The sequence below is a fragment of the Eutrigla gurnardus genome, assembly GCF_963514095.1.
Source record: "Eutrigla gurnardus genome assembly, chromosome: 3".
NCBI lineage: Eukaryota > Metazoa > Chordata > Actinopteri > Perciformes > Triglidae > Eutrigla > Eutrigla gurnardus.
Genome location: NC_139917.1, coordinates 9,846,323 through 9,872,328, shown reverse-complemented (window position 1 = coordinate 9,872,328; position 26,006 = coordinate 9,846,323). Strand labels below are relative to the sequence as shown.

The 26,006-nt window shown below is 42.5% G+C and overlaps 1 protein-coding gene across 1 annotated transcript; it reads right to left on the bottom strand.

Annotated features, from left to right (window-relative positions):
- Positions 1-402: 402 nt before the first annotated feature.
- Positions 403-25,824, bottom strand: LOC311011167 (calpain-2 catalytic subunit-like). The gene is made up of 21 exons (XM_084005962.1): positions 25,493-25,824; positions 21,957-22,026; positions 18,096-18,214; positions 17,370-17,503; positions 16,386-16,554; positions 15,726-15,809; positions 15,557-15,642; positions 14,651-14,716; positions 14,397-14,557; positions 14,146-14,315; positions 14,036-14,047; positions 13,061-13,272; positions 12,939-12,975; positions 10,884-10,949; positions 10,748-10,805; positions 8,229-8,293; positions 7,722-7,790; positions 7,558-7,636; positions 2,784-2,900; positions 1,272-1,330; positions 403-1,152 (listed from the first exon to the last, which is right to left on the bottom strand). The coding sequence occupies exons 1-21, from the start codon at positions 25,727-25,729 to the stop codon at positions 1,129-1,131; spliced, it is 2,094 nt and encodes a 697-aa protein (XP_083862088.1). The 5' UTR covers positions 25,730-25,824; the 3' UTR covers positions 403-1,128.
- Between the last annotated feature and the right edge of the window lie 182 nt (positions 25,825-26,006).

Below are 26,006 nucleotides of genomic sequence, written 5' to 3'. Positions count from 1 at the left end.
AGACAGGTAACCAGTCTATCACAGGGAGACATGTAGAGACAGACAGGTAACCAGTCTATCACAGGGCTGACATGTAGAGACAGACAGGTAACCAGTCTATCACAGGGCTGACATGTAGAGACAGACAGGTAACATGTAGAGACAGACAGGTCCCCATCCTGCATGTCTTTGGACTGTGGGTGGAAGCCAGAGAACCCGAAGAGAACCTACACTAACACGGGAGAACATACAAACTCCACACAGACGGAACCCGAACCCGGAACCCTCTCGCTGTGAGGCAACAGTGCTACCCACGACACCATCGTGCAGCCACACATGTGATATGACTGTAAATAAAATGTCATCCCACAGTGAGAATGGTTTTGTGATCATCTTGTTCTTGAAAGAAGAAAAGTACATAAATAAAAGTTATAAAGGCCCAGATTTATAGAATCATTTAACATTTGGTGATTGAAGCCACCTCTGTATAATAAACAAAATATTGAATGTCATTAACAGTGTGATACTTGGCTATATTGACAATGAAGATGATCTATTACAATCAAATACACATCAAATATTACTGGTTTGGCATCAATGTGAGTTCAGTGACGTAATGACCCTTTCTGCTTTTATAAGTATTTAGACGTAACCGGTCACTAACTGGAGCTCAAAGCTAACTCTAAATTAACAGCAACTAACAGGACCAAGAAGATAACAGTTAACACTATGTGTAACTATACCTATACAGTTTCTCTAAACGGGACCAAGGAGCTAATGCTAACGGAGTGATAAAACAATATAACGAGGTCCTTGACAAGGTTCACCTTAGCACAGAGACTAGAACCAATGGGAAATGGCTAGCCAGTGTAGCTGTGAGTGGGCTAACAGTTTGCTCCCGCTTCTCGGTTAAACAAGTCCTGGACCTGGTGGACACGTGAAATCATCCTTGAAATATTAATTATGACTGAATGACAAAACACACATCAGGCTGTTAAAGGTCGGATAACTTTGACTTTACGTGGACTCAGTCAGGTAGTGTTAGGAGTATGAAACATTAGGAGAGACTGGAAGAGAAGCTGCAGCTGTAAACAGGAATATGGCGTGCTGCAGTAACACTGAAGCTCCAGGCGAACATGGAGCTTCGGCTCAGATCATAGCGAAGTTCAACCACTGTGAAAAAACAAGAGAAACTAGGTCAAAATCCGGAGTAATTATATGTATGAGGTCTGGTGGACGTGGTTCTGGATCAGGTTCTCGCTTCCCCTTGACCCTGAATGTGTTGTTCTCACCTGGTTGAAGTCGAGCTCGATGGAGCCGCTGTCATGAGGGTCGAGCTTCTGAAAGACTTCTGAGGAGGAAGATGGATCACACATCAGAGACATAGCACAGGGCAGCTGTGTTAGTTAGCTTTGTTAGCTGGTTATTATCTTTTGGGTACAATATATAAAAACATTTACACTTTGTTTTTGACTCATTAGGCTTTTTTTCACTTTTGTGAACTGATCTATCTAGAGTGATTCAAAATGCTTTGTCGCTGCAGAATTTAAACGCTTCACTCATTCCTGTAGGCAAACCTGGTTCAAAGAGGGGCAGTGGCTGGAGTACAACGCTGAATGCGACAGCATTATGTGCAGGGTGTGCAGTCAGCCTTCAAGACCAGGTTGATAACAGAAACCAACAGCCTCTTTTTGAAGGACAAAGGCATTTCTAATTTGAAAAAAGCAACTGAGAACTCTGGACTCTGGAGTCCAGGGTATAATTGGCCTTTTGATTTTACCTTTATATTTCACCTTAAAATTGTTTACCTTGCCTTTTGCTTGGTATCATTTTTTCAGCACAACCTCACATGTGTGAATATGCAGTTATTTTTTCGTTTTGACAAACTGCATTAACACATTGGACCTAAAATATTTAAATATAATATTTTTTACTGTGAAAACAACAAACATATTTAACAAGCCATTTTCATAACTTAGAATACTAATATAAACTGTAAACTAAAAAAATATGAACACATTTAGAAAGAAATTATATACAACTATTGACATTAAAATGCAGGCAACACCTCAGGCGATTTTTGTACAACTATTTACAAAACAATGGAATCACACTGTTGCCACACAAATTAGTTGTGCAACTCCAAAAAGCAATTTCTGTCCAGGGCAAGACAGAGAGGCACATCAAAGGCCTGACACTTACAGCATATGTCATTCCTCCTCTTGGCCACCTGGTGGCAGCATTAGCATTTGAGTCTGCCTTTGGTGGCATTTTGGCCAGCAGCTGTGGTAATGGGCACATGAGCATGTCCGACACTCCTTCTTTGGGGAACACCTGCCTTGTCAGTGCCACAAAGCTGACACACCAGCTTCACCATGAAGTCCTCATGTGCCATGGGCTGCACCACCTCACTTCCACTTTCAGACTTGCCAGTGTAAATGGTGAACCTGATGGTGTAGCCACTATTCAACTCGGCCAATATAAACAGTTGTATCCTCCATTTAGTTGGCTTGTTCTTCATATATTGTAGTTTGTAGTTTTTTTTATTAGCTTCATTCTGGCTCCTTGTAGCTTTGACTTTTTAATCACAGCAGCAGAAGATGGTTGTTTGAACTGTGAGGTACTAATGTTGTCAGGTAAAATCAGCCCTAATCTTCAAGGCCTGTCCTGAGGAATGTTAACGCTCTCTAATCAGACCCCTCATACCCCTGAAGCTGACTTTAAACTGACGAATGTTGAGCTTTTCATTCAGGTCTTCAGGACGAAAACTTTTACACATGAAGGGAAACATGAACCAGACTCACTGAACATCATCTCCAGCCTCATCAGACAGCCCACAAAGTTGTCGAAGTCGATGGTCATGTCAGGGTCGGAGTATCGAGCCACCAGCAGCTGGTAGATGGTGTTGTTGAGAGTGAAACCTGGAAGAGCACAGCACACCATCATCATGTCAAGTCAACAAGTTAACGCTGTGTTCTCCGAGTCTACTCTTTGTGTTTGTTTCTATTGACAACAACACTGAATGACACTGACACGTGTAATTAGCTAACAGGGCTAGGACTGCACATGAAGCTAACACTGCTATTACAGTTAACACTAATAACAAAATGGACACTGTTAATGAAGCTGACACTAACCTAACAGTGCTGTCATGTTTATTGAAACTAGCACTGCCCATGAAACTCTGCTGATGGTCAGAACAGAATCAGTGACTTCTTTTAAATCTCTTCTTAAAACACATTTTATAGACTTGCATTTTAGTTGGGTCATCTATAGAAGTTCCGTGACCGTGGAGAGGAAAGGTTCGTTTCTCACTGGATTTGTCATCTATAAAGGTTAAATAAAAAAAATGAGCCGGGGTGCCCCTCACAAAAATGTGGGGAAATTTTGGGAGAGCCCTATATCCAAAATGGCTGCTGTCAGCCAAGCTGGAAACAAACTTTTTAATGGTTTTGTCCACAGTGCTGCATAATACATGGTTTCTGAGACTATTTGGGTCAAGAAATTCATTAATGATGTAGATGTATTGATTTGACCTATTTTTGACCTTCAGATTTAAGATGGCTGCCACTTTTGGCTCTTTAAATGTACCTTTTTCAAAATCGTCATAGAGCCTTAATATTAGGCTCAAATGAAAGGTCTGCTCATACTGAGTTCATTTCTGGACAGTAAAATTACAACATACACATATGTCATCATATGTCTGGGGTGGAACCAGTGAAAGCGGGGAGACAGAGAAGATTCTTTAGCACAGAGTTGTTATTATTATTTATTTATTGAATTAACTAAAAAGACTCTCATCTGAATCTGTTGAATCTCCACACTGACTCCTCTCATCATCACTGCTACTCTCATCTGAGCAGTCATGAGGTGTGAGCTGCTGGGGCAGGGTTTAACGGCTAGTTCCCAGCCATGACCAATGGGAGAAGGATGCTCTTGAAGGTTGTAATGGAGCTGGCAATATGTAAGGTAGTTTGACCTTTCCATATGAAGATTCAAAGAGTCATCATCAGGTGGGGGACGGATTGTACTCTTATTCTTCAGTTTGTGCCATTTGGAAACTCTGGCCTGCCTGCAGCTCACATCTGCACTCTCAGCATAAATGATGGAGAGGAAAAATGCCTTCATATCCGCTCTGACTCCATGTTTTAATTCCAACCCAGGAGCTCTCTTGCCTCAGAATTGATCTTCACCTTCTCCAACACCTTCTTCTTCCCATGCCCATAGAACCCTGAGGTGTGGTCACTGCCAGTGATCACATGGAGAGGTATGACGATATCTGCAGCCTCTTCCGAGAGCATAGCACGGCAGTTGATTAACTCATGCTTGAGTTTAATCAGCAGATCACCTCTGACTTGCTGCGAGACCTAAGCTGCTTGGACATACACATCTGTGTCCCCGCAGTCTAGAACAACAGGTCCAGTGTACTTACTGGCTCTCACCTTTGCATAGGCAGAGAGCAGCATTGTATCTGCTTCTGGATGTCTGAAGATATAGTCCATTAGCCACACCAGTGCTCAGGTTGGGTGACGTTTCTCCCTCGCAGTAAATGTCCCCATGCACCTGAAATCTGTGCTATAAACCTTCCTTTCAGCATCAAGGATGAGCACCATCGTTGTGCAGCAAAACATCCAAAAGGCCCAAATGTTTTTCCCAAGCCCAAAGACAGGTTACCAGGTGCTGCTGAGTTCAACCAACTCATGGTTAATTCCGGAAATAAGGTCAGACTGAAGAAACTTGTAAAGGAACAGCTGAAAAGACAAGCAGGTCAGGTGCATGGGGACATCATATGGTGATGGAGAAGGTGAAGATCAATTCTGAGGCAAGATAGCTCCTGGGATTAGTGGGCGAGAGTCTGGAATTAAAACATGGAGTCAGAGCGGATATGAAGGCATTTGTCCTCTCCATCATTTATGCTGAGAGTGCAGATGTGAGCTGCGGGCAGGCCAGAGTTTCCAAATGGCACAAACTGAAGAATAAGAGTACAATCCGTCCCCCACCTGATGATGACTCTTTGAATCTTCATATGGAAAGGTCAAACTACCTTACATATTGCCAGCTCCATTACAACCTACAAGAGCATCCTTCTCCCATTGGTCACGGCTGGGAACTAGCCGTCTACCCTGCCCCAGCAGCTCACACCTCATGACTGCTCAGATGAGAGTAGCAGTGATGATGAGACGAGTCAGTGTGGAGATTCAACAGATTCAGATGAGAGTCTTTTTAGTTAATTCAATAAATAAATAATAATAACCACTCTGTGCTAAAGAATCTTCTCTGTCTCCCCGCTTTCACTGGTTCCACCCCAGACATATGATGACATACACTCACCGGCCACTAGATACACCTGTTCAACGATCTGCTGCAGTTCAAACTGAGCATCAGAATGGGGAAGAAATGTGATTTAAGTGACTTTGAACGTGGCATGGTTGTTGGTGCCAGACGGGCTGGTCTGAGTATTTCAGAAACTGCTGATCTACTGGGATTTTCACGCACAACCATCTCTAGGGTTTACAGAGAATGGTCCGAAAAAGAGAAAATATCCAGTGAGCGGCAGTTCTGTGGGCGCAAATGCCTTGTTGATGCCAGAGGTCAGAGGAGAATGGCCAGACTGGTTCGAGCTGATAGAAAGGTAACAGTAACTCAAATAACCACTCGTTACAACCGAGGTATGCAGAAGAGCATCTCTGAATGCACAACACGTCAAACCTTGAGGCGGATGGGCTACAGCAGCAGAAGACCACCGGGTGCCACTCCTCCACTCCTGTCAGCTAAGAACAGGAAACTGAGGCTACAATTCGCACAGGCTCACCAAAATTGGACAATAGAAGATTGGAAAAACGTTGCCTGGTCTGATGAGTCTCGATTTCTGCTGCGACATTCGGATGGTAGGGTCAGAATTTGGCGTCAACAACATGGATCCATCCTGCCTTGTATCAACGGTTCAGGCTGGTGGTGGTGGTGTAATGGTGTGGGGGATATTTTCTTGGCACACTTTGGGCCCATTAGTACCAATTGAGCATCGTGTCAACGCCACAGCCTACCTGAGTATTGTTGCTGACCATGTCCATCCCTTTATGACCACAGTGTACCCATCTTCTGATGGCTACTTCCAGCAGGATAACGCGCCATGTCATAAAGCGCCAATCATCTCAGACTGGTTTCTTGAACATGACAATGAGTTCACTGTACTCAAATGGCCTCCACAGTCACCAAATCTCAATCCAATAGAGCACCTTTGGGATGTGGTGGAACGGGAGATTCGCATCATGGATGTGCAGCCGACAAATCTGCAGCAACTGCGTGATGCTTTCATGTCAACATGGACCAAACTCTCTGAGGAATGTTTCCAGTACCTTGTTGAATCTATGCCACGAAGGATTAAGGCAGTTCTGAAGGCAAAAGGGGGTCCAACCCGGTACTAGCAAGGTGTACCTAATAAAGTGGCCGGTGAGTGTATGTGTATGTTGTAATTTTACTGTCCAGAAATGAACTCAGTATGAGCAGACCTTTCATTTGAGCCTAATATTAAGGCTCTATGACGATTTTGAAAAATGTACATTTAAAGAGCCAAAAGTGGCAGCCATCTTGAATTTGAAGGTCAAAAATAGGTCAAATCAATACATCTACATCATTAATGAATTTCTTGACCCAAATAGTCTCAGAAACCATGTATTATGCAGCACTGTGGACAAAACTATTAAAAAGTTTGTTTCCAGCTTGGCTGACAGCAGCCATTTTGGATATAGGGCTCTCCCAAAATTTCCCCACATTTTTGTGAGGGGCACCCCGGCTCATTTTTTTATTTAACCTTTATAGATGACAAATCCAGTGAGAAACGAACCTTTCCTCTCCACGGTCACGGAACTTCTATAGGTTACCCAACTATTTATGTCGTCTTTCTATGGTCTTTTTACTTTTACTTTTGTTTTTAAAGGTGCTATACAAATAAAGTTTATTATTATTATTTTTATTAAACTGCTGATTAAGCAACACTGCTATTAAGACTATGCTGAAGATGCTAACACCGCTAACGGAGCTAAGACTGCTAACAGACGTAACGTACCTACACCATCAGTCTACTGACAGTAAAGTGTGAAGTCCAGACAGCAGCAGAGAGAAACACAAAATTCAAACACAACATTAATTTAAAAGAGAAACCATCACAGGAGAGCAACAAGCAGAAGATCTTCCTCTTGTCCACATATGAGTGAGCAGAAGAAAAACAGGATGGAGGTAAAGAAAATACAGAAACAAAGGGTGAATATCTGATAACCTTCTGTAATGAACAGGGTATGGAGAGTTGAGGGCCGCTACTGCGTGCAACTTTACATAAGTCATTATATATAGGATAAAGGATTAATTTCTGAGTCACAGAGATCATGCATTTCTGACACCTACAATATTTAAAGTGCAATACCCTAACAGTTACAGTTAGGATTAGAAGAAGAGGAAGGAGGACAAGGAGAAGAGGAAGGAGGACAAGGAGAAGATGAAGGAGGAGAAGGAGAAGAACGAGGAGAAAACAATGAAGATGAAGAAGGAGGAGAAGCAGATAAAGAAGTAGAAGAAAGTGACCTGCGTCTTTGAAGGCAACCCTCATCTCTGGGGTGCTCATCGTTCCAGAGTTATCACTGTCGTTCTTCTTATAGATGGACTGCAGACACACAAACACACAGCTGCTGTCAGGTGAGTTCAAGTGCTTCAGCTCATGTGAAGGTCAAAGGTCACAAAGGCCTTACCAGGTATCTCTGCACCTTCTTCCACAGAGTGGCAAACTCTCCAAGGCCGAGCTTCCCGTTACCGCTGTCCTGCTCAACAGTTAGGGACCATTCGGTATAAATGGAATGGACCACCGGAGGAAAATAAGGGGGGGGGGGGGGGGGGTTATGTCTTAATATTCTTTGTTGAGGGGTGAAGAAAAAAAAAAGCTTGGTGCGTGGATTGTGAGCTCTTAGGAGGACTAGTGTTTAGAGGTTTACATGAGAGATCCAGATTCTCATCAGAGGGAATGACTTTTCTGTGTCAGCGTACAGCCTACTTACCACTTTGAATTATGTTTTTATATTTATGTGATTTGCTCCCATGTCCGTTTTACACCACCGGGATTACAGCTGAAAGAATTAGGCTGATATTGTCATACACCAATACATCTCAGCAACACATTCATTTGTTTACAAACCCACGTTCATGTCTGTTAGCTCACTAGCTAACGTTAGCAGCTGCTCTGATAACAGCAACAAGGATACATCCATCAGGTTCACCATGATCCTGCAGGTGTCCATACTGAAACCGTCAGTCTTGATGTCACTTCCTGTGGAAAGGAGACAGGAAGTTAAATGTGATGGTGGTCAGGTGATCAAGGCTGCGGTGAAAAGTTGAACGTCTTTTTTCCAAAAGTCTTTTCCTGATACATAACTGAATGGCAATACGTAGCCTACCTGTGTTATTTGAATGCAGTTTAGAATTAAAAGTTAAAATACATTAATGAACAACATGGAACAACTGTAAATAACACATGGTTTCCAGCTGTTCTGAATTAGTATGAACATGCCTGCCGACTCTACAAAGCCATCGTCAATGGAGCTCCGATACTACGAGTCACCATGGCAACCAGGAGAGAGTTAAAGATATTACTTTGTGTTTATGGAGAAAAAGAGTTCATCCATAGAAAGTGGAGCAACGCAGCTGCAACAACAGAGAGACAGTTGGTCTGGGAGACACTGCCTGAATCAATGAAGACTGAATGAAACAGTCGATTGATCTAAAAGTTGATCACTCTGAATTCTTATCTGAATTCTCTGAGTCTCTATCGAGTTTAGTCCTTAAATCAGATAAAGTAATTATTGTTGGAGATTTTTAAAGTCCATGTGGATTTTGTAAATGACAGCCTTAGTGTAGCATTTACTTCCTTAATAGATTCTATTGGCTTCAGTCAGAGTGTACAGAAACCAACTCACTGTCGTAGCCACACTCTCGACCTCGTCTTATCTTATGGTGTTGAAATCGAAAACGTAATCTTTCCTCAAAATTCTTCTTTATCTGACCATTACTTGATGACCTTTGAGTTATTGCTGCTGGACTTCGCTCCTCTAGGAAAAAGCTACTACTCTCGGTGTCTATCGGATAGAGCAGTAGCTAAGTTTAAGGAAGTAATTCCGCCAGTCTTGAGTTCACTTCCATGTCTTAATGAAACGGAGGACTTTTATTTTAATCTTAGTCCCTCCCAGATCAATTCTCTTATAGATGAATCTGGAAGCCTACTGCAAACGACTCTCGACTCTGTTGCTCCTCTAAAACAGAAAACTATAAAACAAAGTAATTTAGCTCCATGGAATAAGTCTTAAACTTGTAAATTAAAACAAAAATGATATAATCTTGAAACCATCTGGCGCTCCACCAAACTGGAAGAATCCCGCCTAGTCTGGTAAGACAGTCTTACAACGTATAAGAAGGCTCTCCGTAATGCCAGAGCAGCCTACTCATCTTTAAAAGAGGAAAATAAAAACAACCCTAGATTTCTTTTCATATACCTTAGTAGTAATGACTTTAGGAACTTCTTTAAGTGTTGAAGCAGCATTCTGTTGGGGGTTAAAGCTGCTACAAGTTGAAAGCCACTGATATTCACTGTTTAATATCTGAAATATAATTAAAACCATATGCCTTAGGCTACCTGTTAGCACAATGTTCTTATGCTTCATTTTCAGCTGTGACCACATTCTTTTTGTTCCTGTGGGATGGCACCTGAATCAAAAATATTATTACATGTCACTACTTCCACTAGTGCAGCAGGGAAATTGAACCCGTCGCCTGCACAGTAGTCAGTGTTGCTAACCATTACGCTGCAGTGTTACACTGTACAATTGAAAAGAAAGCATCAACTTTCAGGTTCATTCAGTCTTCATTGATTCAGGCAGCAGTTGTCTCTCAACTGTCTCTACTTTGCTGCAGTTACGTTGCTCCGCTTTCTAAGGATGAATTCTCCATAAACAGAAAGTAATATCTCTTACTCTCTCCCGGTTGCCATGGTGAATTGTAGTATTAGAGATCCATTGATGATGGCTTTGTAGAGTCGGCAGGCATGTTCATACTAATTCAGAACAGCTGTTCTGGAACAGAAAACTCAGAGTCCAGGGTTAGGTTCAGAGTTCAGGGTTAGTTTCAGAGTCCAGGGTTAGGTTCAGAGTCTGGGGTTAGGTTCAGAGTCTGGGGTTAGGTTCAGAGTCCAGTGTTAGGTTCAGAGTCCAGGTTTAGGTTCAGAGTCCGGGGTTAGGTTCAGAGTCTGGGGTTAGGTTCAGAGTCCAGTGTTAGGTTCAGAGTCCAGGGTTAGGTTCAGAGTCCAGAGTTAGGTTCAGAGTCTGGGGTTAGGTTCAGAGTCCAGTGTTAGGTTCAGAGTCTGGGGTTAGGTTCAGAGTCCAGTGTTAGGTTCAGAGTCCAGTGTTAGGTTCAGAGTCCAGGGTTAGGTTCAGAGTCCAGAGTTAGGTTCAGAGTCTGGGGTTAGGTTCAGAGTCCAGTGTTAGGTTCAGAGTCCAGTGTTAGGTTCAGAGTCCAGGGTTAGGTTCAGAGTCCGGGTTAGGTTCAGAGTCCAGATTTAGGTTCAGAGTCCGGGGTTAGGTTCAGAGTCCAGGGTTAGGTTCAGAGTTCAGGGTTAGTTTCAGAGTTTGTTGAACCTGCTTCCTTGAGTACATCCCAGGTGATCAGATGATCAGGTAAACATGGGAACAGTTATACATGTGAGTGGGTGAGTTGAAGGTTCAGCTCAGCTCACGTTTGCTGACGATCTTGTTCATGATGGTCCTCAGCTCCACCCCAGAGATCTCCATGTCCTAAAAAACAACAGTTTGGATAAACCAGGACTCTGCTCTGATTGGTCCTCATCACACAGGAAGTGATTTCATACTTACATCTCCGGCAAGTTTGGTGAAGAGGCCTCTGAATCCTGCATCCACCTCCTCATCAGACACCAGTTCCTGGACACATTCACCATGGCAACAGTAACAACATTAACAAAACATTTTATTTACACAGCCACCTTCAAACAGTGTCAACACCATTGTCAATTAAACTATTTCAAATAATTTAGATAAGATCTAATACACTGCTAAAAAAAACTTAAATCAAACACTAGTTCAAGTTGAAAATCTTTACTGATGAGAGGAGGAGCCAGTTGAGGTGGCTCGGGCATCTGTATCGGATGCCCCCTGGACGCCTCCCTCGGGAGGTGTTCCAGGCATGCCCCACCGGGAGGAGACCCCGAGGAAGACCCAGGACACGCTGGAGTGACTATGTCACCCGGCTGGCCTGGGAACGCCTTGGGGTCCTCCCGGAGGAGCTGGGTGAAGTGTCCGGGGAGAGGGAAGTCTGAGCGTCCCTGCTCAGGCAGCTTCCCCCGCAACCCGGTCCCGGATAAGCGGAAGACGATGGATGGATGGATGGATGGATGGATGGATGGATGGATGGATGGATGGATGGATGTTCGTTGTATAATATGTTGAAAGCAAAATGAGGTTACAACAAGGAACTCGGGGAACATGAGGGCCAGGCAATGGTATCAGTGCCTTCATCACCAGGACCTGCCTACACACTCTAGACACATGAGTCCAGACCAGGAGGAACCCAGGTCTCACTGCACCAGGAGGAACACAGGGCCTACTGCACCAGGAGGAACCCAGGTCTCACTGCACCAGGAGGAACACAGGGCCTACTGCACCAGGAGGAACCCAGGACCCACTGCACCAGGAGGAACTCAGGACCCACTGCACCAGGAGGAACCCAGGACCCACTGCATCACCTTAAAGTCTGACGATCCCTCTTAGGATTTCATCCCGGTAGCTAACAGCAGTCAGGGTACCATTGGCTAAGACATGGAGGTCTGTGTGACACTCCAAGGGAAGGCCTCCCCAGACCAAACTGGTCCTGCTGGATGATGTTACAGCAGCATCACATTCACCACAGCGTCTCCAGACTCTTTCAGTCTGTCACATGTGCTCAGTGTGAACCTTCTCTCGTCTGTGAAGAGAACAGGGCTTCAATGGTGGACCTGCCAGCCTGGTGTTCTCTGGTGAATGCCAATGGAGCTGTGGGGTGCTAGGCTGTGAGACCAGGTCAGACCAGGTCCCACTAGGACGTTAGGCCCTCATGCCACCCTCATGGAGTCTGTTTCTGACAGTTTGGACCAGTAGCCTGCTGGAGGTCATGTTCTAGGACTCTGGCACAGCTCCTCCTGGTCCTCCTCCACAAAACGAGCAGATACTGGTTCTGGTGCTGGGTTGATGCCCCTCTATGTCCTGTCCAGCTCTTCTGGTGTGCTGGGAGACACAGCAAACCTTCTTGGGACCTTACGTATGGATGTGGATCCTGGAGGAACTAGACTACCTGTAAACTTGATTTGGCTGCAGGGTTACGCCTCATGCTCCTCGACTAGGTTCTGCTAGTGTCCTAGCAGTGTCCTAGCAGAACCAGAACTAGAGAACAACCAGTCTGGAAGTCGGGGCTTGTCTCCTCCACTGCTCCTGATGTCTCTTTCATTTGCACCAAAGCAGCTGAAACTGATTCACCATCATTGAGCTTCCTGAATGGACACACTGGTGAAGTTTAACTGACTTGGTGTAAGACTGAGATGATGAAGAGTTCCCTTCATTTTCTCCCCTGCGTGAAATTTCATTATTAAAACCGTCGATATGACGTCTTCGGTTGCTTTGTTAGAAAAAATATAATAATAATTTTAAAGTATAATAACTAATAATGTGTATATATAACACATAATACATATAATATTAATAATAAATATAATCATAATAAAAATGACTTGAATCTTAGTTATTTAATTATTACTTCATTAACCACTGAATATATAGTATAAAATACTTGACATTCATGACACCCGTTTGTAATTTCACGTAATTTCCAGTAGTTTAACCTGATTTTAAGATGAATTTAGTTAGAAAGGATTCACTCACATCTTCAAGTTCAGCGCTGACCGGGTCGTCACAGGGTCTGAAAGGCATAATTAAACGTTAGAAAACACATTGTCATACAGGGACACTACAGACACAACCAGACCGACCGTGTGGCGCCTTACAGGGTCTCAGTCTGCTTCTCGGAGAACACCCGGATGCAGAAGTCTCCGTTGAGGTGCGGCTCGAAGGTGGACGGGACGATCAGGTACTCTCCAGGCGGCAGTTTGAAACGGGTGCTGACCTCACGCAGGTTGATGAAGGTTTCTGACTTCGCCGTCTGAGCGTGACTCAGGAAGAAGTTCTTGTCCAGGTGCACCTCCCTCTGCCCGTAGAACTGAGAGGATAACAGCCAATCAGACAACTGGGCAGGTGGCACAGCTAGTAAGCACCATCCTTACATCTGATACAATATTGAATACTACATTTTTTAAATCAGTAAAATATATTTTGTATGACTAAAGTCATTGTTAAATCAATACTTTTGTGTGAAATTATTAATTTATTTAGTAGGAAGCAATGAAATAATTGAGAAACACATTGTATGTACACATTAAATAACTGATGGTGCTTTTAATGTCCTTCTGAGATCTTCCTTAAAGGAACAGCTCAACAATTAGATAAATCCTAAGTCAGATGTTTAGAATGATTCCTCCGACATGTTTATACAGCAGCTGGTTAGCAATAAGACTGGAAACAGGAGAAAACAGCTATCTTAGCAATTAGACTGGAAACAGGAGAAAACAGCTCGCTTAGCTTAGCATAAATACTGGAAGCGGGGGACAACATTGCAAGCTTAGCTGAGCAAAAAGACTGTAAAACAGGTGGATACAGCTGTCTTAGTGAAGCATATAGACTGGAAACAGCTAGCTTAGCATACAGACTGCAAAACAAATGGAAAGAGCTAGCTTAACTCAGCATGACAAGAAAAAGGTGGAAACAGCTAGATAAATGACTTCACAATCTATTGTTCATATCATTTATATTGATCATATGTCACATTAAAGACATCATCACCGCGATAACAGCATCCTTGGTAGCAGAGAGGTTTGAAGCCTTTGACCTTTGACCTGAAACTGTGGTCAGGGTCCAGAGCTCACCTGTTTGGGAACCTAAAGCAAAACAGATAAAGGTCACAGGTGAATCTGCATCCTCAGATCCTTCAGAAGCTTCAATTCTTGATCTGATCATAAGCATCTGTGGTGCTGACCTCGTAGATGGCGAACCCGACGGTGTGCATGTCCTCTCCTTTTTTGCGTAGCCTCCTGCGGTTCTTCTGGATGAGACCGACCACAAAGCTGCAGCCATCTTCTCCATCATCTGGGTCGTCGTCCTCCTCCTCCAGCTTGATCACAAACTGAGGATTCATCCAGAATGTGTCTGCAGAACAAGTCCAGTAACATCAGCTCAACCAGCTAGAGGACCACCTGTTGAACATGGATCAGTGGTTCCAGTACTCACAGGGGTTGTTCCTGCAGCCTCCGGCAGTAGATCCTCTCCTCCAGGTGCCGTCGAACTTGCTGACGCTCCAGTGTTTGACGGAGTCGTCCTCGATGGTGTCCGGGGTCAGAGTGCACACCTCAATACGAGAGTAGTGACGCAGGAACTCGTTGTAAGACATCCTGCAAAGATAGGACCGAGAAGAGCTCTCACTCTGCAGCTACAAACACATAAATACAGAACTCATCTGTGGTCGTATTTCAGACTCCACCCACCAGAACTCTCCATCCTCTGCGTTGGCATGTGGACATTCTCCCTGCACATTGTTCCACTCAGACGATCTGTAGTAACATAACAATATCACTGTTAAAGATTATTATGAACATGACATGACACACACAGGTCACCAGTTAGACCAGTCTCATCTTCTTATGTCATGTCTTCTTTGGTCATCTCATCTCTAATGTCTCTTTCCATCATCAATGCATTTGATGAGAATGAGGCAATGCGAATGAATGTGAATAAAAAAAATCATTATCATTGGCATCATCGGATTCCAACCCCGACCGCTGCAGTGAGCCTCGGTGCATTTGGCAGTAACTCTACCACTAAGCTATCAGCACACTTAACATGTTGATTCAATCAGACGACTGCTCTGCTCTACGACTATTCATACTATTAATATGACTTACGCATTCACAGTCGGCGTGTTTTTGCCAGCTGCATTTTGCAGGAAGGACATGTTGCTTTTGCCTGTATTATATGTTTAACTTTTTCGTATTTCTGTAAGATTATGGTTCGCTCCTCGTACGTGAAATACGCCGCTCCGCTGCCGTAGACTGATCCATGTTTGTGATTTGTCAAATGCTGCTAACGCCGCCTCTTTCATGTGCACACGCTCATAGCTGGACAGGTAAACCCTGGGTTGAGTTAACGAGTTGATAACCAGCTTCGTGTGACTGCTTATCTCCGATTGCCTTTGTTAGGGTAACTTATGCTGGATCTCTGAAAGATATCCTGGGTATGTTGAACTCGCTTCGTAGTACAGGCCTCAGAAGTCACTTGGACTGCTGTCAACACGGCTTTATTGTTGATGTTGTGTATCCGTTACTGTGAAAGCATGAGATATACTGTGACTGTGACTGTGTATATACTGTCGGTGTTGTGGTTGTTTTGGTTACCCGTCGCTCCAGGCTCCGGTCCATTCTACCTGACCCCAGGGGTTCCTCACCCTCACCAGCTTCTCCATCCGACCCCGGTAGTTCACCTGGAAACAAAAACCACAACAACATTTCATTAATTCGTATCATTCTCATCTCTCCTCTGTGCATTTGAAGGGCGTGACATCACCTCCACGGCGCCGGTGAGCGAGTAGGCGTGGCCTTTCACCAGCTTCTGACGGGTGACAGCCTCGGAGTCCGAAGCACTGGTTATCTGAATCAACAGGGGGGATGGTTAAGTCGTCGTCATCATCATCATCATCATCAACATCATCATCATCATCAAGCACAAAAAACAAAACTTTGTAAAATCCTAGCCACTGTTCAGGGTCAGTTGGATCGTGGAGATCGGTGGTCTTCTTTCTGATGTGTGGTCCCAGTCGTGCTGTAAACTGGACCACCGACAGCCTGAAGTCCACTTTGATCAAAGCACTGTTGTTCTTAAGGTATGTTTGCTGAACAGCTACTACTTTACTCAGATGAGGATCTAACACTTGTTCTATTTTTAGCTTTTACTTTATCGGCAATGATACGTTGTGGTTTCTTTGTTTCCTTCTTTTGACAAATGTACTTATTGTAAGTCGCTTTGTACAAAAGCGTCTGCTAAATGACCTAAATGTAAATGTAATGTAAATCTGGCAGAAATATCCACTGTATGTTGGATGGAAAATAGCGATGATACTTGCGTTGGTGTTGAAAGTGCAATGCGCTGGGTGCAAGATAGGGCCCCTCAGTGTGTTAAGGCTGTTATGTGTGGGTTATGTTACTGAACATAACGAAGATAACTCACGTCGATGGAGCAGCCCAGCAGCGCTCCTGCCTCCAGGGCCTTCTTGATGATCTGGAACAGGTTGGAGGGGGGGCTTCTGAGGTCGAAGTTCTCAGCGATGCCGCCGGTGAAATCCTCAAAGCCCTCGGTGGTGGAACCACCAGACAACGCTTCATAGCAGCCATTAACTCTGTGGGAATAACATCAGACCTTAAAGAGCAACTGCAGAGTTTGGGCTGAACTACCTCCAGTCTGGAAGTACAAAAGATGCCTCTAGAAGAGCAAAAAAGCATCAATGTGTGCACTGGTCGTATCATTACAATCACAGCACAGGCCTTTACTCTGTTTTCTGGACAAAAACCAGCAGAACAGAGGATCAATTAGGATGCTACATCATTGAACAGTGCAAAGGAATGCTCCATTGTCCAGGATCCTTCAAATTCAACCGAGGACTTTCACACGATTTTGAATGATGCATGTGCATATCCTCTGCACTCCTACAACACCCACAATCCTTGGAGAATCATGCTTACTACTTCAGTTATTTCAACCTCAGCAGTCCGCCAAAATTTGTGAACTATGATTTGTGAACAAAAGTCGAGAAATTGCTGAATCTTCACTCATATTTGATCTACATGGCCTAATTTAAAAGTAAGTATTAAGACTTAGTAAGGCCATGGCAGTGATGATTTGCTCTTTGGCTGTGCTCTTCTTTTTAACATACACAGAACAAGAGCAAAGTGATAGCATGGGACAATGTATATTTAAATGTAAATATCGTTGTGTCCATGTAAATGTGTCCAATCAAATTAAAGAAAGTGTCAATGCCAGTTTATAACACAAAGGCACAGAATATTTCCCAGATCTCTCAGTATTATTTCGACAGACAGGCGTGAAGCTAACAATTCTAAAATAATACAACAAGTATGAACACAAAGCCGTTGCTCTCTCTTGGCCTGCTTTGTGAACAGAAGGTTGTCAGGTTGAAACCCTGCTTGCTCTTACTTGGCGTAGGCCTTCTCCAGCAGGGCGCTCCAGAACTCCCTCCCTTCAGCAGAGTGGACGAACATCAGCTCTCCGTCTTTGACCGGCAGACGGTCGTCGATCACCACGTCCACCCACTCACCAAACTGCCAGAACTACAGACCAGGGAGAAGACCAAACACAATGTAGATATTTACTTTGAAAGTATTGTTCTTGTAACCACCTTTAAAAAAGATTCAAACTTTTACTGAGAAACGGCTCAAAACTCTTTTCTTTGTCCAAGTTTTCAGAAGTTGTTTGAATCTGACTGAAAATATTCAAAACTCCAAATATGATTTCAAAGACCCTTCAGTTTGGTTTCCCGTTGAGAAAAACTGGTCTCAGCCAAATGTTTAAGCCAAAAGGCTTATTTTCAACGTTTGAGAGAAGAACCTGAAGAACCTAGTCACCAAGTTCTTCAGAGATGTTAGTTCTCTGCAAAGAACATACTGCAGAGCATTTTGCTGGTCATATTAGTTGTGGACTTCCACAGGTTGTTGGGTCCCATGTCATTTTACCTTTTCATGATTCCACCTATGAATAATGCACACATCTTTACATATTTTGAGCTGCAGGTAACCATAGCAACAGTACTGATGCTTCAGGCTTAAACTTCCAGTTCATCATAAGTAACCTTTTATAAAGTTGATACCGATGCGTTTAAATAGTCGATTTTGACTTATGGTACTAATGCTCCGTTTGTATTACCTGGAAGTGAAAGATGCCGGCGTAGTCGTCACCAAAACCCTGGTCGGTGGGGACAACTCTGGCCATCACATACTCATTGAGCGTCAGTGAGGCGATGGCCGCCAACAGCCAGCAGTCACCTGGACAGACAGAAATCAGAAATCTACAGTCACACCACTGTCCCCTACGAGCTGCAGGAAAGAAAAGTCCAACGTTTCCTCATATAACGGACTAGTGTGAGGGAAACATACAACGAAAATGATTAGTAAAGTAGTGGTTGGGGACCGCTGCTTTAAGTCAATACGACTGCTCTGGTTTGGATGAAAACATGAACAGCAGTCTCCTGTGTCAAAGTCCTGTGTTTGTTCGACCCGTCCATCCACCCGGACCTCCTCCCTATGTGGACTTTGTTGGTCATAACAAGCTTCTGGCTCACAATTACGTGGGTTCATCTGAATTTTAACAGAGAATGAAAAGACATGGTTCATCCTCGATGAGGAACCTGAGGGTTCAAACCCAACAAATTCAGCTGCAATTTTTTTTAAAAAGACCATCTTTATAAACTTTATTGGTGACATAAATAATATCTTTATTAGAATCAAACTCAAACTCAATTTTTTCAATAAGCTAAAATATATTATAAAATAATATTTTATGTATTTGTGTATTAATTTATAATTGGTAACGAGCTGATGTAAGAATGCATCATATTTTTGTATTTTCTCGAACAATAAGACAATATATTTTGGTATAAAAATACAAAGATTTGGTATATATGGAACAATAGGTGAACAATATGTCCAGGGATATGATCTAAAGAGTTTAATAAGGCATTTTCAATTTCTGCTCAACGTTAATGGTTTATTGCTTTTCTTTTAGCTCCTAGTTGTTGTGTTTGTTGTCATATTTCCTGTCTGGTTCTGTCACATTGTATAGACCTAAACAGGCAACAATCAAAGTTAAAGTCTGATCAGTGTCATTTACAGAGCACTGCAGGTTGACGTATATTTGTCAAACAGGAAGTTAGCATCGCCCTGGTTCTCTCCACAAAAAGCCAAGGGGATCTTTCCAATTGGGGTTTGGATTTCTCCGAAAATAAACAGCATCATAATCGTCACAAATTAACAGCACTTTCTTTCTTTTTAATTGTGAATTCAACCGTCAGAAGTAAACAACAAACGTTTAGTCCTCTCATTTAAATTCACCAGAGGGCTATTTACTGACATATTTTATATCCTAGAAGAAAAAGCTGAAATCTCTTGAGCTTGTGTTAAAGACAGACCTGATTTCTGGTATCTAAACACCACTTTGACTTGGAGATAAGGGAACAGGAAGTGTAAAAATTGCTGACTCATGTCAGGATTTTAGGACATTTCTGCTGGACTGTTGAGAGTATAACACTCATCATGACTGTGTGAATGCCCTGATCAGATATGATTAACATATTTGGATTCAAATACTGCTGATCTCTGAATGGCGCACAACTTACTGAGCCCCGCCCACTCTAGAGCAGTGAAGTGCTCAGAGAAAAACAGTGAAATCTTTTCAGGGTCACTTCAGTCAAATGATGTATGAAGAGATGTTGAAACGTTATTATGTAAAGGTCTGTTGTCTGTCTGACGAGGACAGAAAAGACAAATGTCCTGGAGCCGAGAGACAAACCCTGCTGAAGCTTTGTGATCCTGTGATCACAACCGCCTGCAGGCTCTTCTCCACTTTCTCACCACAAATATTCACTCTAACCGCTGTAGATGAGAGGTCTCACTCTGCACCAAATTCCTGGACCAACTTTAACTCTGCTGTGATGAAAATGTTTCTACATGTGGAAACTAATCTTTCATCTCTCTGTAAAGTTATACAACAGCAGAGAGTCTGTGGTTCAAAGAAGGCAAGGCATGCTGGTGAGTCATCCACCGTGTATGTGAGTGTGTGTGTAGGGTGTGTCCTCATTGGTAGACAGCCCCCCCCCCCTCGCCCTCTAACAATAGCTGGCAGGCTGCTTCCTGTCTTGCTCTTTCCTGCTCAGCCAATCAGCTCAGGGTGGCTGAGCCCTCTAATTACAGCAGATTCAGGTTCTCAGCCGGTTCTCATTAGTTAGAAAATGTTTTGCTGTAGGTTCTTTAAAATACTCTGCTTTGAATCACAACTTGTGCCTTTTTTTTACATAAATATAGCTTCAACATGTTGTCATCTTAACACAAGAAAACTAACCAATGGCATTAGACCAGAAACTCCTGTGTTCTTACTGGTTTTATCAATGGAGTCTTGTGGCTTTAAAAAGAGCATAGATAACTTTAAGTCTTCAGTGCTTCATTATAATGTATTCATATATTGATGGATTTAAAAGCAACATATACAGTTTTAATTTCACTCTTTTATTTTGACTTAAAGTGGGACATGTGACTTCTGCTGCCCAGCAGCCACTGTGGTGTCATGTGGTAAGATCAATTTTTAATCCAGGAAAATTAAGTATATAGCCTACAATATGTCAGTATCGTGTTATGTGGTGTGTAAAGCTGGTTTCAATCCCATTTATCAGATCGATCCCAGTTTGTTCTTGTTAACGATGAACCCTCGAGGCACACTGAAGTAAGCCATGGAGTCCCACAAGGTTCTGTGCTTGGACCAATTATTTTCATCTTATATATGTTTTGAACTTTCATTGTCGTGCTGACGATTCCCAATTATATCTATCAATAAAGTCAGATGAAAACAGTTGGCTAAACTCCCAGCATCCCTTAATTACACAAAGATTTGTATGACCTATAATTTCCTGAAATTAAACTCAGACAAAAGTTAAAGTTATTGTACTTGAAGCAGACCATGTAATGATGTAGTTCTTCTAGATGCCTGAGATGCCACAAGATCGAGTAATTTTTGATCAGTATTGTCTTTCACTGACCATTGCTTAATTCAGACCTATCCTGTCACAAAACAATTAAAAATTAGCCCATGCATTTGTTACTTCTAGACTAGATTATTGCATATTATTGTGTTATTCCTTTTAGCAAGATGCTCCAAGTCTCTTAAGACCCTTCAGTTGATCCAAAATGATGCAGCTTGTGTTCTGACAAGAAATGGAGTGAAGCCTGCAAGTGAGACAACTCGAGCTGCACTTTTATACTCATGTGAAACACCTCGTACTCCAATAATCTTCCTTTCCCATCTCCCCCTTTCGGCTGTCAGTTCCTCTGCTGCTACGTCAGTATTGCTGTGTGTTTGTTAGTTTGGTTACTTGTGGTTCCTAGAGTCTCCAAAAGTAGACTGGGAACCTTCACCTATCAGGCTCCTCTCCTTTGGAATCAACTACCAGTTCCAGTCTGGGCAGCAGACACACTGGCTCAGGCTGGTCATGGACCAGCCTCTAGTTAAGCTGCTAAAGACCGAAGCTGGTGCAGGACTTCCTCTGATACACTGAGCTCCTCTCTCCTGCTCTCCCTCTCCATCTGGATCATTATTGCCCCATTAATGTTGTTTCTAACTAGACTTTTTCCTTTGTGCTTTCTCTCCTCTCAGGTGCAGCTGGACCGTTGTTGTCCCTGCTGTCGTGGACCAGCTCGACACTGTGTCATATTTCTATTATTTAACATGCTACTATTTCTGCTTTTTTATTATCATTGTATCTCCACTGTAGCTGTTATCTTAAGTTGTGATTGTTGTCTGTCCATCCTGGTAGAGGATCCTACTCAGTGTCTCCCTGAGGTTTCTAACTTTGTTCCCCTGTTTTGTTTGTCCTGAGTCGATGGAGCATTCAGGACAGAGGATGTACGCTGTACGGATCATATTCGGCAAATTTGTGATTTGCGGTTAGATAAATACAATTTAATTTAATTTAATCAAGGTTGTGGAGGAGGTTGTGGTGGGTCAGGTGCAGTCTCTCACCTAGAGCACCCTGGCAGATGTCCGTCCTGGTGGCTCCGCCCACGATGAACTCAGGATTAGAGACCAGTTCCTAAAGGGATCAAGACCAGAAACTAGCTCAGATCAGGAACATTGAAGATACTTTGTACTAATAATATCAAAATTCGAATCAGAATATTTTTTAAATCCTTTAGAAGATTGTACAACTGCAATTGATCCATAAGACTTTGTAAGAAATAGAGTCATGTGTGTGTAAATAAAGAGTTTATAAACATAATATTCATATACTGCTAATAATACTCAGATATTGTCAGCATTAATCAGATAAACACAACATAACATCTTTAGTGCTGTTGCTTCATGAACTACCTGATTCAGTGTTCCCGTTTTACCTGAGCTCTGGTGCACCAACATGTTAAACATTCTCTGGTCGCGAGGCCCTGGGGGCCCGGTCCATCATTAGGTAGTTTGGTGTTTGTAACAGTTTGAGTCTCAGTCATTGGGACGTGTTTAACATGTTTGTTTAAATAATTCCAAAAATTCCTAAAATATCTGAAACATGAAAGTCAACCTTTTTACATTTTACAAACCTGCTAGTTCTCACTTAGAACACATACTACAAGTACTTCAATACACACGACAGCAGAGGTGGAAGAAATATTGCAGTAAAATGGAAAAATGGATCTCAGATCCGGGCGCGCCCACATCCTGCTGTCCCCCCTGGAGCTCCCGGAGAGCGACTTTTACGGAGCTTTGTTATCCGCCTGTGGTGGACGACCCTGACACACCTCTTGCCTTTAATAGTCAGTGTTGTTGAGCAATATAAGCGCTTTAGTCACATTTGTTTGTGTTTGTTGTGTGTCTAGTTGTTAGCTGATGCTATATGCTACCACATAGTAATGGATACCAAAAATAAACCAATAAAAACATGGCAACATAAATCACTATCTTGCTCGAGGCGTAATAACTTATACATGCTCACACATGTTTGTTTGAAATATCAAACTCATAAGCTGAAAGAATACTGGTGGAGTACTGATATGAGTACTTAATAATACTGTTGCAGTTCTAACAATAACTTTGAAATCATTAAACTTTGTGTTTTCCTGATACAAACAGAGCAGAGTTTGAAGTTGAATATTAATAATTAACTGATTAACCTGCTGTCAGTTACACAGTTAAAAGAAATATTAAAGATAAAAAGCTAAGAGACTCAGAGGAACAGCTTGTCACTTAAAGGAGAATAGTGCTGGCCCACCTTAAAGGTCAGCCCACCTCAAAGGTCAGCCCACCTTAAGTGTTCCTGAGTCGGAGTTGTTTCTAACTCTCTTTATTTTCATTATCAGCTGGATGACAACAAGACAAGAACTAAGCTTGTAGCATTTATTCAGACACAAATAAGTGGAACACATGCTACACTACTACATTCACAGCTGTAACGACGTCACACGCTCCCTCCCTCCCCATCTCTCTCTCTCTCTCTCTCCCCCTCTCTCGATCTGCCCCTCTCTCCCTCCCACTCTCTCTCTCTCTCTGGCAGCACCGTTTCCAGCTGATCCAAGAGGCTTTTGAAGAGTTGATTCAGCAGGAGAAGAAGGTGAATTCTCACTTCAGGAAGTGGATGTAAGGAACTAAATGTAGCGGAGTAAAAAGTACAAGATTTACCTCCGAGATGGAGCAGAAACAGTCTAAAGTCTCTATCTATTCTTGGTGATACACCATCTATAACCAAATCTACGTATTTTAAATATAAAGTAAATCACTTCCTCCGCTTCGTCTTCCTGCTTCTGAAAACGTTCGAGTGACACATCTGTGGAGTACTCTGCGTACAACAAAGTGCTTTTGTTCTGTAGCAAAAACAAATAGTTTGTTATCTGACTGCATCAGTGTGTATATGTGTTCTGCTTCTAATACATTTAGTAAAATATGTTTCCTGAGTAACATGTGATGTTTCCCGTCTCCTCCCTGTTAACCACTAATGTTTATGAGACTGTAGTGACTCATCTCTCTGCTATGTAGGATCTCTGATGACTCACCGCATTACTACTAAAATATTCCTCCAACATTTCATGTGACTTTCACACTCATAACGCATAATAATTATAATGATAGAAAACAATGATCATAATAATAATAATCCTTTTGTCCCCTGACATATAATATAATATATATTTTATATTCCAATGACACTATAGCCTACTGTATTAGGAATACTGCAGATACAGGCATTATTATAAAGTTACTGAACTCACTTTCTGATACTTAACCTGGTTGTATGTCCTTTATCTTTATATGATATATTTTTAAACTCTAAATAATCTGGACCTCTTTAGTATGTCTAAAATAACTCCTATGATATTCCGAAATACTTAAAGTGTCCAATGTAACTGAACATTATTCGGACTGTTTGCTACTTGCATTTCCTCTAACATATCTGTGTATAGAACCTCAAATCTCTCTCTCTCTCTCTCTCTCTCTCTCTCTCTCTCTCTCTCTCTCTCTCTCTCTCTCTATCTTGATTTTATCTCAAATATATCTTCATATAAATACATCTCTATAATATCTCTATATAATCTATATAATAACTCAAAATATATCTATATATGCCTCTGTAACATCTCTGTATAATATTGATATAATATCGATATATGACATCTCTGTATGTAGTATCTCTAACTATATCTCTATATAAAATAAATAACGGTAACATCTATATAATAACTAAATTACAACACTATTTAATAAGCTGCCCTATATGATGTCTCTATACCTTCTCTGAATAATATTTATAATAGCTCCAAACAATATGTCTATAACACCTCGACACTGTCAATAAATAATATCTACATATAATATCAATATATTTCCAAAATATCCATCCATCCATCATCTACCGCTTATCCTGTATTCAGGGTCGCGGGGGGGGCTGGAGCCGATCCCAGCTATCATTGGGTGAAGGTGGGGTACACCCTGGACAGGACACCAGTCTATCACAGGGCAGACATGTAGAGACAAACAACCATTCACACTCACATTCACACCTACGGGCAATTTAGAGTCACCAATTAACCTAATTTCCAAAATATCTCAAAATTATATATATATATAATTTCCATATTATTATTTCACAACATAATATCTGTATATAACATCTTATAAATATGTTTGTAATATCACATCTCCATATAATATCTCTATATTACATCTCCATATATCATATCCAAATAACATTTCTATGTCACAGTCACATCTACATATAACATCTGCATAACGTATATACATAACATCTCTGTATAACATCTCTATATAAAATTTCCATATAACATATCTATATAACATTTCTATATGACATCTCTCCATCACATCTCTATAACATCTCTATATAACATCTAGATATAACATCTGTATATAACATCTCCACTGTGGGTTTTTCCATGAGGGCGGAGCACCAGAGTTCTGATTCGCCTGCAGGCCAACACACTAACCCCCCTCTTCCCTCCAACCCCACCCACCCATCCAACCTAGCCCCTGATCCAGACCCAGGCCCGAGTTCTTACCGTGGGTCTCTTCCAGGTGACTCCCCTGATCTTGTAGGAGTTCGCGCCCAGCTCCTTGAAGCCCAGAGCCTCGGGTGCGGCGGGGAACGTCTGGTCGCAGAAGAGTTTCCCGGCAGAGCGGCACTGAGCCCGCAGAGTAGCGAAGTCCTGGTTCAGGTAGCGCACCGCATTGGCGTTGGTGCCAAAGCCCGCAGCCATGGCCCGCTTCTTGGCCAGAGTGGACGCCACGCCGGACATGATGGCGGACGAACGAGAAAAAGAAAAGTGAGAAACAGTCCGCAGATTCTTCTGATCAAACTTTTCCTCTCAGAGTCAGAGCTCAGAGACCGTCAGACACCGTCAGACCTCCGCCCCGAAAACCAGAGCGGTAGAGGAGGAGCCACTGGTTCTCTCTCCAGCTGTCTGGCGGTGTCTCTCTACCGAAATCCGCCTCCGTCTCTCTTTAAACCGTTTCTCTTTAAATATAAAGAGTCTAGTCTCGACTGCAGATATTCTGTTTTGCATCTCGTTCCAG

What these genes read in the sequence shown, in the direction of transcription:
- LOC311011167 (XM_084005962.1), bottom strand. Translation starts at nt 25,729, where the DNA reads ATGTCCGGCGTGGCGTCCACTCTGGCCAAGAAGCGGGCCATGGCTGCG. An exon ending in GAACAAGATCGTCAGCAAAC is followed by an intron (nt 8,294 to 10,747) that starts GTGAGCTGAGCT and finishes TCCTTTCCACAG; the next exon opens with GAAGTGACATCAAGACTGAC. An exon ending in TCATGGTGAACCTGATGGAT is followed by an intron (nt 7,791 to 8,228) that starts GTATCCTTGTTG and finishes ACTGTTGAGCAG; the next exon opens with GACAGCGGTAACGGGAAGCT.